This window comes from Nematolebias whitei, chromosome 6, assembly GCF_014905685.2.
Source record: "Nematolebias whitei isolate Nwh7 chromosome 6, NemWhi1, whole genome shotgun sequence".
NCBI lineage: Eukaryota > Metazoa > Chordata > Actinopteri > Cyprinodontiformes > Rivulidae > Nematolebias > Nematolebias whitei.
This window is the reverse complement of record NC_056503.1, coordinates 38,729,570-38,746,915: the sequence shown is the minus strand read 5'-3', so window position 1 is coordinate 38,746,915 and position 17,346 is coordinate 38,729,570. Positions and strand designations below refer to the sequence as shown.

General features: G+C 38.7%; 1 protein-coding gene across 2 annotated transcripts in view; it reads right to left on the bottom strand.

Annotated features, from left to right (window-relative positions):
* Nucleotides 1-10,241: 10,241 nt before the first annotated feature.
* The window catches only part of apbb1 (amyloid beta (A4) precursor protein-binding, family B, member 1 (Fe65)), a 10,678-nt gene continuing 3,573 nt past the window's right edge, over nucleotides 10,242-17,346 (bottom strand). The window contains exons 5-15 of one of the 2 annotated variants that reach the window (XM_037677594.1): nucleotides 17,098-17,177; nucleotides 16,925-16,991; nucleotides 14,848-14,994; nucleotides 14,451-14,578; nucleotides 14,049-14,054; nucleotides 13,781-13,895; nucleotides 13,599-13,683; nucleotides 13,431-13,511; nucleotides 13,228-13,343; nucleotides 12,729-12,905; nucleotides 10,242-12,627 (exon numbers count right to left, since the gene is read on the bottom strand). In XM_037677594.1, coding sequence (XP_037533522.1) covers nucleotides 12,472-12,627; nucleotides 12,729-12,905; nucleotides 13,228-13,343; nucleotides 13,431-13,511; nucleotides 13,599-13,683; nucleotides 13,781-13,895; nucleotides 14,049-14,054; nucleotides 14,451-14,578; nucleotides 14,848-14,994; nucleotides 16,925-16,991; nucleotides 17,098-17,177 — 1,158 coding nt within the window. In that variant the 3' untranslated portion in view covers nucleotides 10,242-12,471. The remainder of the gene's footprint in view (nucleotides 12,628-12,728; nucleotides 12,906-13,227; nucleotides 13,344-13,430; nucleotides 13,512-13,598; nucleotides 13,684-13,780; nucleotides 13,896-14,048; nucleotides 14,055-14,450; nucleotides 14,579-14,847; nucleotides 14,995-16,924; nucleotides 16,992-17,097; nucleotides 17,178-17,346) is intronic. The other variant, XM_037677595.1, reaches the window with a different exon arrangement.

Below are 17,346 nucleotides of genomic sequence, written 5' to 3'. Positions count from 1 at the left end.
TTAAAACATCACAAACAGGAAACCTATTTCAGAATGCACAGGCAACAGGAAAAACAACAGTTCTGTGAGAAATTATAGAAAAACTAACCCAAAAAATTAAGAAATTGCACTTCCTGCATGAATGCAGTGTGAATGTTTGTTGATGATCTTTTTAAACCTGAAACCAGCGGAAAAGGTTTTATCTCTGAATTGTTAATCCTAATTTTAATTTGAACAGCTTACATTTGCTGAAAGCAGGGAAATAAAAGCAAAGTGCAGAAGAAAAACAGCAAAAATGTGTAGAAAAGGTTGAATAGAGAAGAAATGAGCAGAATAAGTCTATACATATATAAATTCCTGTAAATAAATTCTGTATAAATCGGACATTAGCCACAACAAAAATTATTTACATGTACAGGTATATTGAATTGGGATGCTCTGATCAGGTTTTTTTGCTGCCGATCACCATTACCAATCACGCATGGTGCTGATCATCGATACTGATCACATGGATTGGCTGTAAATTGTTTGATTTAGTTAAGATGAGTGCTATGTGATCTGTAAAATAGGAACCATAAAATCACCTTCATTTGGACAAAAACATATTTTATTTACTTTTTCAAAACAAAAAATATAACAAAAAAAATCTTACAGGCACAGTACAGCAACTATTCAGGTCAACTGAAAAACATTTAAATGTGTCTGCTATCAGTGACAGAACCTTTAACAGATCAAACTGGTTAAATATAGTGCAGAGAGGTGAATAAATCTCAGAACATCGCTTAAATATACATAACACCGGACCTTCAGGCTGCAAAGGTGATCGTTTTTTTGTGATTGGCACTGAAAGGTATTGATTGGTATCAGTTGATACCAGAATCAGAACATCTCTAATATTGAAATGAGCAGAAATAAACTGAAAAAAAGCATAAAATATTGATATAATCGGAAATAAAGTGAAAACCAGAATAATAATAAGAAAGAAAACTGAAGAAAAAAAATAATTTTCAGAAAAATACAAAAAAAAGTGTCTGGAACGGCAGAAAAGTTGAATATAGCATAAAATAAACAGAAAGATGCTGAAAGAAATAAAAAGCTGAAATAGCAGTAAAAGGTTTTAAACACAAAGGATTAGAAGGATGTGAAGCGAGCTCCGTTCATTTTCAATGAGGAAAAACAGGCCGGAAAAGCTATAAAAAAGTAAATATTGCACACATTTTTTAAAAATCACAGCAGAAACGTCCTGAATGAGCTGAACATGTTGATGTAATATTGTTGAAAAAGCACTAAAACTGACGTGCCAAAGAGAATAGTAATCCTAATCTCAATCTCAATAGTGTGAATGCACACAAACTGTCACACATTTAAAGGTCTATAATTCCTTGAATGAACACTTTGCCCACCACCTTTCATTTCAGCCTAAAATCATCTTGTGTTGAGAAATAAAGTTGTAGCTGTTTTGGTCAAACGTTGTAAATAATATTATGCACAGTCTAATGCAACATTTCAAGAGGTTATAGTACGTAATAAAGGAGTCTCATAAACCACCACATCAAACTTCATCATATTTGTTAAAATGATGGAGTTATAATTGTTTTTATTTTAACAGTGATTAGCTGTGGCAGCCATCTTGAACAGAACTGATTCCATAAGTTATGTGTCATAGATTGTAGTAGATACTCAACCAAAGAGTCCTGAATGTTTTAATAAAATCCATCAAATGGTTTGTGGCATATTTTGCTAACAGGCACACAACATGCACACAAACACATAGACAATAACACTATTGCTCGCTTTCCCCTTTAGGCAAAATAATACTGAGTTTGTCTTAGTCCCCCACTGGTGCCGACAGAAGAACGTTCAGAGAAAGGTAAAAGAGAGGGTGAGAACAGCAAAAGCAGCTGAAGTGGTGGCACCTCTGTATGCAGGGGGCTGAGGCGTGTTGGACTTTTGAGTCCGTCAGGTAATGGGTGAAATTGTGTCTGCTGCAGAGCTTATAAATCGCAGTGCTGGCAGTATTTATCTGTGTCTCAGACAATCCTGCTGGGAGATGGGAGCGCCGAAATGAGAATCAACAGCCTGCCTCTCCTCCCCTCGGTCCCCGTCAGGTCATTTCACCCCCACTACCTTTCCTCTTGAAAGCAACGCGTGAGGAGAGGCTGATAAATATAAAGCGAGTCGAGAGCCGCCTGCCTCTGCCCTCTGCATTTCGCCCACAATTCTAGAGGTCATTTTAATGTACTTTGTCCAAACCTGAGGAAAACCCAACAAATCCGCCTCTCTTGCCATAAAATTCCTCGCACTGTATATCAAAGTCCTTCAGCTCCAGTGCTTCTCCATCTAAACCCCGTTTGCATATTTTATCTCCCAGATCAGGAGTTTTTACACATGACCGATGGCAGGTCTGCAGACAATTGCCCTTTTGGCTTCGTCTCTACCGGTCACACCTTGTTACCACATCCGCCAAGGGTAGAATAGAGGAGACAGATTTGTTTGCAGGTAAAATGGTGGATGGAGAACAGAGAACAGGAACACAGGGAAGTAACAATAACGCACAATTTCAGGCTTCATTGTGATTCGCCTCTCATCTCGGTCCCTGGTGACAGGCGCCGAGCCGGCCAGGATTCTAATCATTCCCGTTGTCAGATTGCTACCTCAAGTGAGATTGAGTTGATTGCTTGAACAAATTTGCAAAGTGACAATGCAATTTGCGTCCGCGAGCCGTGGGAGGGTTTTAGATGTCCAGAGACCCTTAGGACACAGAGCCTGAAAGTAGTTATTGCCTTCTTACAGAGGCTCGTTTATAGGTTAATGAAACTCACTGTTCATCATTGCACTCATGCAATAGTAACCAGTTATATCTGCTTTGAAAACTAAAGTTAAGAGTTCTATAGTTATCTCCCATAAGTAATGTTTTTCCTATGTACCGTATTTTCCAGCGTATAAGTCTTTCCGGAGTATAAGTTGCATCAGTCAAAAAAAGCATCATGAAGAGGAAAAAAACATATACAAGTCGCTTCTGCGTATAAGTCGTGTTTATTCTGCTTCACCGCTGACTCCAGGGAAATGTGGGCGGGTGTCGTGTCAAAAATCGATCAGCTGCCAAAAATCAATTGGCGGCCGCGGGAGCGTGCAAGGGACTCACTGTTGCAGTTCTTCGAAATTTAACAAGATTAACACTTAAAAACAATTATTTGTTTTCAACATTATAACAAAAGTGTGTCTCCGTTTTTTTCCTTAATAAATGCATTTTAATGGTCAACGTTTGGTGGGGGTGCGGCGGGGGTAGCGGTACAGGAACAACATATATGCCTACCGGTAGTTGTCAAAAGCCTAGAGGGACCTCTCGCACCTCTAGCGGCTGCAAATCGTAATGTTTACTCTGGTTCATGTCAGTCAAAAATTGTGTTATGAATATGGGAAAAAAAGTATATGTCACTTCAGTGTATAAGGGACTGGCAAATCTATGAAAAAACTGCAACTTATATGCCAGAAAGTATGGTACGTGTGTTTTTGACTGTCAGCAAAATACCTCATGAACAAATGGTTGGATTTTAAGGAAATATTCAGAAAGTGCATTCATTGCACCATCTAACCCAGCAAGCACAAGAATGGCTATAAATAAGTCATTTTTACAAATACTGAGCTAAAGGTTTTGTGTGATAGTAGCTGAGACTCCTCAACAAAAAATCCAAGCACTAACAGAACATGCAACATCTTTAGGCACATTCAGAAAACACTTTAAGCTTTAAGCCATCAGTGTTTAAGGTTTAAGCTGGAACTTAGATGTCTTCTAGCCACCAATAAACAATTTATTACAGAGTAGATCGACAATGGCGCACAGCAACTTTGCATTGTTAAAAGTTTGGTTACTCTCAAAGAGAATTGTTAAACTGAGTTCATCCTCCGTGTTTTGAAAATGATATTAGGGAGACGTGCTCCATGTCAATGCAGCTGAGTTCTGCTTCACGCTTCTTTTAATCCCACAAAGCTCTTTTTTTCAGAAAGCTCACATCTAGATGTGTCAGGCTTGATCTGTGATTTATGAACAGTCAGAGGCAGCTCAAAGACACACTTATCTTTATGACTATTTTGTGGAACTGCTTTGTCTAATTGCCATCTCTATAAGACTTCAGCATGCAAGGTGGTGGGTGATATTCAATCCCTTAAGGAATTCTACTTTTGTTCATTTAAGTTGATTTAGTTAACCAGGTTAGTCAGTTGAGAACAAATTCTCATTCATAATGACGACCAGGCCAAGAGGCAGCAAATACATGAGTGGGAGAACGCCAGCCGGACAACTATAAACTGACGAACAAACATCAAGTTGTACAGACCATGTGAAATGATAAACAAAGAGCTGGGACTGGTTTTATGGTACAAGAGAGTAACAACAGAGATTGAGGAGGAAATTGCTAAAAGCGTGTGCATTAAGTGATGCTTTCACTGAGATTTTGAACAATGCAAATGGAACAAAAGAAACAAGTTTTAGAGTTTGTTGTAGATGGTTCCAATCTTTAGCTGTAGGAAACTGAAACGATGAATGACCAAATGAGGTGCGTGCTTTAGGGATAAATAAGGTAATGTAGCTGGAGCGGAGGTACATTGAGTAGAGAACAGCAGTAGGGTGGGGTTTTACCAGTTAGGGTTTTATAGGTCAGCAGGAACCAGTTTGTTTGTCTGTGGGAGTGAAGAGAAGGCCAGTTTACCAGAGAACACAGAGTGCAGTGATGAGTGCTGAAGGGAGCTCCAGTGGCAAATCCAATGTCTGCTTGGTAACTGGTGTCCAGTTTATGGAGGAGTTTTGGAAGTGGTTCTGTAGATGACATCACCATAAGATTGTCATTTAAAAAAAAAAGAAGAATCTTACACCTACAGAAACGTTCTTACACAGGGCTTACACCGTCTGTAAGAATGTTTCTTCCTTGTACATGATCAGACGTATCATTTTCTTCAGCCAAATGAATCTGACTCATCTTACTGTAGGAATATGAGTTGGTGGCTGTCTGTCATCTCATGATTAAAAGGTCCACCTACTGAAAAGTGGAGGTATTATAAAGACCCTTCACTTTCTGCATGACAGTCTCTGTTCTTCACGGTGATTATTCTATTGTGAAGTCTGACAAGACTGGGAGCATTTACAGAGCATAGAAATTCCAGAGGAGTGATATTTTTTCCCCATTTCCTCTAAACAAAGCGTCCTCTGAAGAAATGCACATCACCCACTGCGTTTTATGCCAGAGTTTTAAACGTAAAACCTTTCACCGTTATCATGAAAGAGTCGTTTTGGTCAGTCCTATGCACCATCTCACGCAATGTTGTAAGATTGTGCAAGATATGTTAGCACTCAGGGTATATCCAAGGGATACCTATCAGCTACTGCCACACCAAATCCACCAAATGGATTTGTAACATTGACAGTTATGACCACCTCGAGCCACTGTGGCGTCTAAAATTTAATCAGTTGTACATGTTCACAAAATACTAATTGGCTGAAAGCTCTGTTCCATAAGATATTTTGCTAACATTCAGACAAAAGCAAATACATTATCATTGTATTTGCTCTTCAGAAGTGTGTCTTAAAATGCTTACTTTCGTACTAAAGCTTGTAATCTGTGCTGCCTGTGTGAGTTTTAAATAAATCTTAAAATACGAAATACGCTTTTTGGTGGAGTTCCTGTGCTGGTTCGGGTCACGGTCTGAGGTTGCCATTGTCATGCGTGACATGCTGTGTGCTTTACGGTGCAGCAGAGCCCGTCAAGGCTGGGGCTCCTGTTAGATTGGTGTGTGGTGAACTGTTACAGAGCGACTGCTGAGCTGTTGGAATCACTTGAGGACCGCTGGAGAAACGATTATCCAGACAACAGTGGGATGCTGTCTGCTCCCTCTGGAAAGGCAATCACTGTCTCTCACCCCCCCACTGGACAGTTTCATATCCAACTACTTAATCCCAAAATGAACGGCTCAGAGCTGCAACAGAGATCGCTGGGCATGTCATGCTCTTGCCCTCACTTTAAGATGTCTTGTAGCAGGTTTTGTACTAAAAGTCCCTGATGTGTCAGCATAAAAGTATTGTTTATACTTGCATTCATTATAATTGTTTCTTCTTAACACATCTCTTGTGGTCATGTTTGATTTATAGTAGCCCCAATCAAAGTCTGGTACTCATCATTGTCATTCCTGAAAATCAAGAGGCAACAAATGCCACATACTGTATCTCAGGAGTGGGCGGGGCTGCAGCTCCTTTCATCCCGCCTCAGATTGGTGATTAGATCGAAAAGCCCGGCAGACGAGACGCAACTCGTCTCCGCCACACCGAGAGGAAAAGCAATGTTCCACAAGACTAAACATTCATTACTCAAAATAAATCTCCATTAAACAAATGCCATATGCATAATTAGGCTATAAGAATAATTATAATTGTGATTAGTTTCTCCAAGGGCAGTCTTATGTAAATTGTGATTGACACTAAGCAAAGTTTGGAGTGAATAAACTTGACTTCAGAGGGACATGGACTGCCAGGACGGCAGCATGACACCCAGTAAAACGCAACAATCACGAAACAGATTTAGGACACGAATTATGAGATTATAGCACGGAACATTCACAGTCATGAGTGAGGGTTAGGTTGCATGATCTGTTAGTGCTCTATGTGTTGTGACTGATTGTCAGCTACTACCACACCAAATTATAGTTTAATATCTGTAAAATTAACTTGGATCGGCATTGTTGTGTTTATCAAGGGTACAGTGTTCTGGTGGCCATTTCAATTCAATTATTATTTTTCTGAGTTTCATTGAAAGTGCTCCATGAGATATTTTGCTAACAGACATTCAACCTTTATTTATACAGGTTAATTCCATGGTTTGCATTAAGAATAAAACTATCTTAGCCACAGATTTAGCTTTTCTACATATAAATATAATGCAACAGTCGTGCATTTTCAAGATTGTTTTGCAGCCTCTTTGGTTCAACACATGAAACAAACAAAAATCATGACAGTATTAATACTTTTTTTTTTAATTTACTATACAAATTTAACACTACCGTGATAAGAACATGTTATTAGTGTTACATGTTTTTTCCCATCTTATTGTGTTCCAGGTGATTTTGTGCTTTGTGCCCATATTTTTTCATCAATTTGTATCTTGGTTTAACACACTTAAGCAGTTCCTCAGTGTAAATACACTGAACGTCAGCTAAGAGTGTGCAGTCATGCTTGCGGCTCTTGTGGGTCAGTACACAACAGCTCTTTGATAAACACTTGCTAACATTAGCATGCTGCTCAGAAAAACAGCCCATTATTAGGAAGGGGAAAAATTGCCACATTTTCCATCTTAATCTAAACTGTTGTCAGCAAAATGCACATGCTAATTAGCCCATCAGTTTATTCAAACTAGAAGGACTCAAATGTTAAAATGTCAAACTACTCTAAGCACAAGCTGTTGGTATATTATGCAACACAAATGATGGAGTGATGGTTGTTTTGGTCAAACGTTAAAAATATTATGCGCAACCGCATAATAGATTGCAACTAGATTATTGAGCATGGACTTTGTTGTTAACTGCATCTAGGGTTTTCATTAAAACAAAATTCCCTGAGTTTACCCCAAGTATATCCTGAAATTCCAGGAGATATTTCAGTCACATGAAACGCTCAGAATTTAATGCCTTAGATGGCGGTAACTATACCATAGTCTAAAGTACGTGCATACGGAAATCACCCCATTTGTTGTATTGCCTGTCAGATACTAAAAAGCCACCACAGCCAATCAGAAAGGATGCATGTCGGCAGTAGCAGAACATTGAGTCAATGACACTAGAGTTTAGCATTAATATATTTACACGTCAAAATCTCAGAACAGGCAGCTGGGGCATTTTGGGAGATATAGCTCTGACTGTTTTTCTTTGTACCCCCCTAAGCTTTTCGTGGCTGAGATTTTATTTAAATTAAAGTCAATTAAAATTTGAATTGAATCTTCAATCTTCCTAACATATGTAATCCAATTCAAGGTAGTGCACGGTCAGCACTGGTCCAAAGACAAGCTAAATCCAAAATTAAGACCAAGCTGGACCCAGCATGCAGCCGCTGCAGACAAACCATCTACACGCCTGCTAACATTCTGGACCTGTCCCAAGCTGCAGACCTTTTGGCAATCTATTTTTGACACCTTCTCTGGAGTTTGTGGCTGGACTGTACACCCATCAACCACTCATTTCATTGTTTGGGGTGGTTCCCGTGGATTCGTCCTTCAGCGGATACGAAAAGGTTGTGATTGCCTTTGGCTCTCTTCTGGCCAGGAGGCTAATTTTGTGTAACTGGAAGGACCTACACCCCCCAGCATATGTACACTGGGTGAGGGAGGTGATGTACCACATCCACTTGGAAAAAATAAAGTACACCCAGAGAGGTTCTGTTAAAAGATTTTGAGACACTTTATGTTGTCAGTGGAATGTATGTCAGTGCCTGCTTGGTTTGTTTATGTATGTTTGACTGAGCCGGGGTGGGGGGTGGTGTTCTATGTGTTCTGTTTTGTTTAAAACCAACAAAAATCAATAAACATACTTTGTTTTAAAAAAAAATCTCAAAAAGACAATCTTTCATTCAGTAGTTCAGTGTTCATATTCCTAGAGATTACCTTGTTAGGAAAATGTGAAAGACATTTTCCAGGTTTCCCTGATTTCCAGAGTTGCTGCGATCAGATGCCACACTCAAAAGCACATGTTTTAATTGACTCAGCTACTACTGAACTCTGAAGATTAATCTGCTCAAGGCAACCGGCACAGACAACATCCCCAGGAAAGTGTTGAAAGAATGTGCTGAACAGCTCTGCGAGGTGCTGGCCGACATCTTTAACACCTCACTTAACCTGGAGACAGTTCCCATCTGCCTGAAGACTGCCACCATCATCCCAGTCCCAAAAAGCTCTACAGTGACTGGTCTAAATGACTATCGGCCAGTGGCCCTCACCCCAAGAGTCGCTAAATGCTTCGAAAAACTGGTCATGACCCACATCAAAACCACCATGAACATCAATGAGGACCCTCAACAGTACGCATACTGCGAGAACCGATCAACAGAGGATGCCATCTTCTCTGTGGTCCACACTGCGCTCAACCACCTGGAGCAGAAAGACTCTTACGTCTGTAACCAGTGGTTTTAGTTCAATATCTTCAAATCTAGCCATTTTATAAGTTGGCCAATGTTGATTACCGTAGCTGTGGCGGCTATCTTGACTTGGATTACCCTAAAAAGTTAATTAGCAGCAGATGTACACCCAATAAATGCTTTTGTTTCATTAAAATCTTTGCATATCCTTGAGATGTTATCCGACAAAGTTAAAATATTTAATAGTAAAATGGTTATTGGCAAACATTTTAAACAAAGATCTTGTGCAATCTGTGTTCAGAACATGATTAGCCTTAGCTTTACAACATATGGGTGGTTTTTAAGTCTTTTTATGAAGTAGACTCCACAAGTTTTTAGTTACTTCTGACAGAGAACGGTTGTTAAAGTGTAAAGAGGTGTTATGATTCATTTCTCACTTTGTGTTTCAAAAATGCAGCGATTTTTTGTTTTCCAGATGCACAAGTAAAATGACTGCAATTTTTAATCCATTTCATCTGAACAGCCAGGACTGAATCAGTCTGGGTTCCCAGTCCAGGCTATACCAAAGAGTCGACTGCAGCTGAGGCCACGGTCTGACCGACTGCTCTGGCATCCCGCAGCGCTGACCGGGCCAACAAATACCCATGTGGAGGTGAAGGTGCTATTACTAGTCTGCTTCTGCTGTGGCTGCCAATTGATGTGCACCTTTCATCTCCAAAGCCATCTCTTTCGGAGACAATAGGCACCCCCCTCTCTCCACCCATCCCTTTGATCTCAGGAGGGGGGGGAGGGGGTCAATGCTATCATGAACTGAGCAGGTGATACAGGAAGAAAGAGGTGGATGTGTTCTGTTAATGCACTGCTCTGTCAACACGCTCAGTAAAACCAGTGTCAGCAGCTTTATTATATATTCAACAGGGCCAGGCTGCTGTTGTGCGACTTCTTTTACATTTTAATGAAAAATCTAGGAATGACTGATAGAGACTTTGATAGGAAATGAAAATGAATACCGTGCTTTTAAATCCAGACACCAAAAAAATGCAGATTAGGCTGCAGGTTCCAGACCTGCCCTTTGGAAACCAACCTCTCCATGCAGCCATACCATTAACAAATATATATATAAAAAAACAAGATAAACAAATGTGATATGTCCACATTTATTGTGCAGTGACTTTTATATACATACATCATTTTTTTTACACCTAATTTACATGACCAGTAATAAATTAATCTGCTAATGTTCTTTAAATCATCTGGCCTCAGTGTTGCCACTGATTGGACACAGCCATCTTTGTAGAAGAAAAAAAAGCACAACAATTCCCAGTGACACGTCAGTAACGAGGCAGTAATATGAGTCGATGCAGTCGAATTCTCTTTAGTGTTATATCTTACACACACAGAGGCAGTTTGGAAGAGATTTGGAGCCATGACTTAACACTGTGGAACATTTTTGTTTTTCCAGAACTTACAGGAAAAGAAAAGTATTCTTAGATTTAAGCAGTCGTATGCACGTCTCTGAGCACAAATGTGTTTTTAGATTTCTACTTTGCCTTAAACATTTGGTGGCTGTACGTTTTACAATAATGAAAATCCTTATGGCACGGTCTTTGTTTTGATTGTGTTATCCACATTAATAAACCTAATTCTGTAAGCAACACAAAGCAAACAGCTGATAAAATATTATTTAAATACATTTGTTGGATTGTGTTTAAAAATATGCTCTATAAAATTGCATTATTTAAAATAAGCATTACCGATACATGGTTTTAAATGCGAGTGCCTTTTACATCATTACTTATCACCTAATTAATAATAATAATTAAATGCATTGGGTGTAAAGAGAATTTATCAGTTTGTTAGTCTGAGAGTGTTGATAAACTTGTAACCAAGAACTTGTAGCTAAATAAAACAAAATGACCCAAATGCTTTACAAACTGCCTCTTTCAATATTAAAAATGACTTATTGTGCTACATACAGTATATATCACTGACAACAGACACAAAGATAAACTAGCTGGCTAGTAGTGTTATCTTTACAAAATCTAAATCTAACTCGTTATGCATAAATCGTATTCACCGTGAACTTTGTGGTGTGGAAACAATAAAAAATACATTAACCAGAGAGGCCGGGGCCACACACACATCCAAAAAGGGGACAAGAGAAAATATAAACCACTGAAAAAAAATAATAATCAAATTTGTGTTTCTCATTTACACACAAACTGTGAATACAAGCAAGGACGTGATCTCATCTTACTCTTAAAGAAGAGACGAGTCGAACTTTCTACTGCTAGCTAATGATAAACACTGACACTATTTAGAGTGACATGCCTTTGTAACACAAAACACATCAACTCCAATCTCATTTTTCCATACAGAAACACAGATTTTTTTTTTAAGGATACATTGATGGCTCTTTAGCACTACTGTGCTGCGAGCAGCAGCAACTCTAAACTATCCAAACATGCAGCTTGTAGTGTTTCTACAGTACTATTCAGTTGTTGGTGGTGGTAAACAGTTGTGATAAACCTCAGAGTTTGTATTTTTTTTTTATTATTATCATCCTCATAAGGTAACAATGTTCAGCATGGCTCTGTTGTTCCATAAGCCTCACATCCAGTCTATTAAGACTCGCTCACTAAAGTGAAATAATGTGGTTCCCATTTAAATCGCCACATCATAATGAAACATTTGATTATTGCACACAAGCACTAAAATTTCAAATGTTCATGCAGAATGAATGAGAACACGGTTCAATCAAATCAGTGGCTGCTCACAGGGTGATACAAACTTTTGGAAGACTAATTTACATTGTGTGGGGGAGACATAAAGAGATTGCACATGACTGTAGCACCTACAGTAATTGTAAAAAGAGTCGTAGTGTTTGCGAAATGAGCATGAGGCTTAATGACACCAACTGCTGACGGGTTGCATCATGGGTAAAATCTTTAGACAGTAAAAAAGGAGGAGTGTTAGAGATGACGAATGCACTGTGGAGGACAAGATGATGAGCGAGCATTTCTACGAGGGACTCTGTCAACCTGTTGCTCAGGCAAATTCTCATGTCGACAAGTAAAATGTAGTACATCCATAATTAAACATTCATAGCTTTGATTCTGTTAAAACACACACTTATTAAAGAATTCAGTAAAGAAAACATTTGATGAGGGGAGTTACACGAGTTTAAAATATTTGTATAAAGACAAAAAAAATAAAAATCTTTTAAACACAGTTCACCCAAAAACTACTCTACACACCTGACTAGACAAGAAAGTTTGAAGGTGAAACTATGACAAAGTCGTGTACACGTATATGTGAGAGTGAGAAGGGGCTGATGTGGTGGACCTTGTGTTTAATGAAGTGTAGACCTTCTTTGCTCAGACTCAGGGGGACTGAGAACCTGACCTGTAGCTCTTAAAGCTGCCCAGCAGACTCTGCACCCCCTTCTTGACCCGTCGAGCCACAGAGTCAGTGGGAGGGGTGGGCAGACAGGAGGCGAGGCTGGGTGGACGAGCATCCAAACATTTCTGGTAGCGAAGCTTAAGAAACAGACACAAATAAATATTGATGATAAGCTCTGATTGACTTCTGTCTGCGTCAGTGATGTCAGATTCAGTGTGAGGCTTGGTTTATAGCTCACCATGCACGCAGCCTGCACAGCCTCACTCAGACTGGCAGCGTTGGGTTCACACCAGAACATGTGGCAGGTGAAATCTCGGGGACCTTCTGCCATGATAAAAGCAAAGGTGTGGACATCTTTGCCCACGCCCATGAAAGACAGGAAACGCACTCTACATTCTGACAGCACCTCATCATCCTAGTGGGAGAAAAAAAAACAGAAAAAGTTTAGTCGTCATATAAAAATTTATTAAATTTTAAAACAAAATACTTCAATTTTCAAACAATAATCAAATAAAGCACTAAAACATAAGTGTAAAACAAACTGAGGCAATATACTGTATCTTAAAGTAACATCAAGTTGTCATATTTTTACTTGCATTAGTTTTAAATCTTAAGGTCAAGTCAATCATTCATTTGTGAAGAGGACATTTTAAGACTCAAAAACACTTTTACATCCTTTAAAAAGTTAATCAAAGTTAAAAAAATTGTTTTTAAGTGTATCTGACTTCGCTTCTCACCTGTTTTGAAAGGATGGTGAGAGTGGCTGGTGCAACATTCACAGAGACAGGAGTCCAGTCGTTTGTGTCTTTGCCATCCATTGCTACCTCTAATGCTTCATTAACCATATCCATCCCTGTCAAAACACCATACAAAGCATTACTGAAGGATTAAAAACAGGATTTAATAATAATATCCTAAGAAAATGTCCAGTTTTGCTTACCAACTGGTCTAGTTACAGGTACAGATCCAAGATAATAAACATGGAAGCGCTGGAAAAGCTCATTTTTTGGAGCAGGAAACTCTAAGAATGTAGGAAACATTACATCATTTAATACATTTTAATTTATAAAGGGGGAAATTCAAAGTGCCTGAGGGTTAATAGCTTTACCTTCAACAGGGATGCCCAAAGATTTATTTGAGTCAGAGTTGAGCCTGTACATCCCCGGCTTAGTTGCCTTTCTCTCCATCATAATCTAAAGCCAAAAATATGCAAAATCATTATGTTTAAGAAAAGCAATTGATTAAATTAATTTAAAATGAAAATGAGCAAAAACCTGAACGAGCACCGACCTTTGAACACATCTCATGCAGGCTGGTGGCAATATTCTTGGCAGGTGAATCGCAGCGGAAAACGTGACACTTCAAAACTTGGGTCAAGTTGTCTCGAGCCACGTAAGCAAAATCCCTGCAGGTGAGAACAAATGGGACAGCTCACGTGCACATACTGAGCCAGTTACACTGCTTAGATGAGCCATCAAGATAGAACAAGCAGGCTTTTGTTCACACACTGTACAAACAGCACAAAAACAACTCTCAAGAGAGGAAGCACAATATATACCTTTCCCTGCATATGATGTAAAAAGCAGCATGAAAGGGAAAAAAAACAACAAGTGTTAGAAGTCAGACAACTAATTTAATAAAAAAGGCTTATTAATATTCCAGCTGCAGCGTCTGCAGTTTAACCAACAATCCAGCAGATGGCAGCAGCAGCACACAGAAAGACTAAACACTTGGCAAGAACGTGGTAGAACATTTAAAAATGGAAGGCAAAGCTGTTTATGATCATAAAATCTGCTCAGAAGAAAGACGTTACATTTTTATTTTACAAAACTAATTAAAATAATGTTAAAGGAAAGCCATTTTAAAAAGTCATTTTGAAGTAGCTTTTGTTTAAAGGAACTTTTTTTTTTTTTATGGAAACAAGTACATGTAGCTCCGCCAAAATGTTTTAAATACCGACCTTCCATTGTCTCTGCCAACACCCCAAACACGAATGCTGCCGATCGGCTGCGAATGAAGTAGATTCTGACCCAGGGGGTCGATCAAGTTCATCGTGTCATTCTCCAGGACCATCAACATGTCTTTACCCTGTCACGACATGCACACGGAGTATGAGCAACCTGATGTAAATACATTTCACGTCAACTTTCCAACAAGTATTTTTTAAATGATCTGAATACATACTGAAAATTTAATGATGTGATGAAATGTCAATTAACTCCAAATGGACAAATTTGATAGTTTGTGTAGCAGTAGTCTGACATTATACAGTTCTGCTTAACCATCAGCATCTATGTGAAAAAGCACAATCCGGGCAGTCGTGCCAGTGCCAACAGACATGAGTAGATGGCCCTCACCTCTCCCCAGATGCCAGCAGTGTCGTGAAGGTTGTGTTTGTGATAAGACAGCTGCCTGATGCAGTTGTTGACTGCGACACTGCTCTTGCCAGGAGCCAAGTCTTCCTCAGACATCTCCACCCAGCCCAGGGAGCGCACTGCAAAACACTGACACCACAAATGTGCATCTTGTTAGCAAAAACAATCATGATTAAAGCTAAGAGCTTTAAGTTGTAGGCCTGTCGCGATAAACAAATAAATTAATCGCATGATAAATGAAAATTATCGACCTCATTTTCATTTATCGACTTTATCGTTTCTTCGTGTCTCTCTCTCTACTGAAGACACTGGATGACAAAAGACTCACCTCCGGTGCTCTTCACTGACCCCTCCCTTTCTCTTTAAAATCTGTTTTAACCATCCAAAATCGTGTTTTTGGATCATTAAAAGCAGCTAAACTACAAGCTAAGCTAACGGGCTGACTCAGGAAAAGAACTCTGTCTTGTTGACGCTCCATAATTCACGGTTGAAACCAGTGCCTTTGTGTAAAAAGCCGTTTTTCTCCGCAAAAAGCAGCTGAGAACTTATTTACTTTTTTTTTTTTTATTAAAAGCTTTGTGTGACAAATGCTATGCTAAAGAGCTCGAACCACACCAAGCAACCACCATTTTGAGAACTGAAAAAAGGAAGGAGTGACAGCCCATGTCAAGTCAAGGGGCCTCCCTCCTATTTTTCTTAAAGAGACACGCTGCTCGCTCCCTCACTATCCATCCTGGGGTTCAAACAGTCTTACACTGCCATCCAGTGGTCGAAAAAGTTACTAAACTCAAAACAAAATAACCAGTATTTCTTCTTAAATTTAACAATTACGAATTATTGTCAAATTTCAAACAATATTATCATTTACTGCAATAGTTTTGAGACAATTAACTGCCCAGCAACATTTGTTATTGTGACAGACCTATTTAGTTGTTTTTGTTTCTGATTAAATGACAGCTTTTGTCAGTTTTCATTTAATTCAGTTAATCAATTCAGAACAAACGGTAATTCCAGGACACAATACAATAAAAATAATCCAGATTAAGGTAAAAAAAAATCATCCTGATTCAAATTTACTTACAGTCAGTTCAATACAATAATCACTTTGCATGAAGTTGTGAAGATATGTTGAAAAACATGCCGTCACACTCAAAAAAAAAGAAGCATTGATTTGTTATTTATTTCAACCAACTGCGAAAATTAACTATTTTAAATGACACAAAAAAGGACCAGTATACATGTACATGTCATGTTGTACAGTGATGGAGAAATTACTGAACACTCACATTAACCTCCATTTCACAGAGGATAAACAGCAACTAACAAAATATATTGGATAATTTCCCAGGACTTAAATGTGAAGTTTTAAAAGTAACTCATACTGGCATGATGAGTACAATGTAGCTGTGGATGGAAGATACAGTGTGCATGATTAGTTGGACAGCTGGTATGATTACACTGTTGTAAGACTTCTTTCAGTCTTAAAAGTATTTTAATACATTAGTGGTATAAATGGTCAGTACTAAAACTGCTATCTTTTACTTTGCCTTATTTCACAGTTTCCAACAACCATTTAAATGTGGTCTGCTGTGTGTTTGTAAAAAGAAGAAAGTGAAGCATGACTATAAATGGACTAGAGAAAATGAAGCACGTGGCCTTGGAGGAAAAACAAAGACACAAGTACAGCACTAAGTAATAGTGAGGGAAACCACTGAACATTTATATCCAATATTTAACGAGTCAATGTGTAAGTATTTTGAAAATTTGCATTCAAACCTTACATGAAGTCTAGATGTACTGGCTCCCTACTTGGACTCTGCCTGTATGTTAACGTGAGTAAATTAAATTCTGACTTATGTGTCCAAAGTGATATTTGCTAATTTAAAGTTGCAGCAGAGTAAAAGTGTAGATTAAAGTATTGATGGGGAAAGTTTTTTTAAGGGTTCTCACTGATGTAGGAAACCAAAGCGTTCTGCTGAATAATAAAAAGCATAATCTGAAAGAAGGGTTTATGTACTCATTAACAAAATTACAAAGTTGAACATGAATCATGATTTACCTTCGACTCCAAGTCTGTGCACAGTGGAGCGAGCTTCTCTTCTTCCTCAGACTGGGAGCAGTTGTAACTACAAGCACAGGACAACACAGTTAAAAGCAGGCGACAGGGTAAAAAAAATAAAACAGGACACAACTAACTAAATAGTAAGAAATCAGGTAACTAACACTACGTACTTCAAGTTGATGGACGCATAGCGTAGAGTGGCTCCTTCAAACTCCTTCAGACTTTGATCAGATGCAACTTCTCCCTCCTCCTGAACACAAACATCAGAATTATTAAGATCTAAAGTCGAATAAATTGAGCAAATGTCAACTTGCCAGTTTATTAATTAGATTTAAACACAATAGTCAGAAAACGTGTGTGTGTGTCTGTATATGTATATATACAGACACACACACACACACACACACACATACACACAC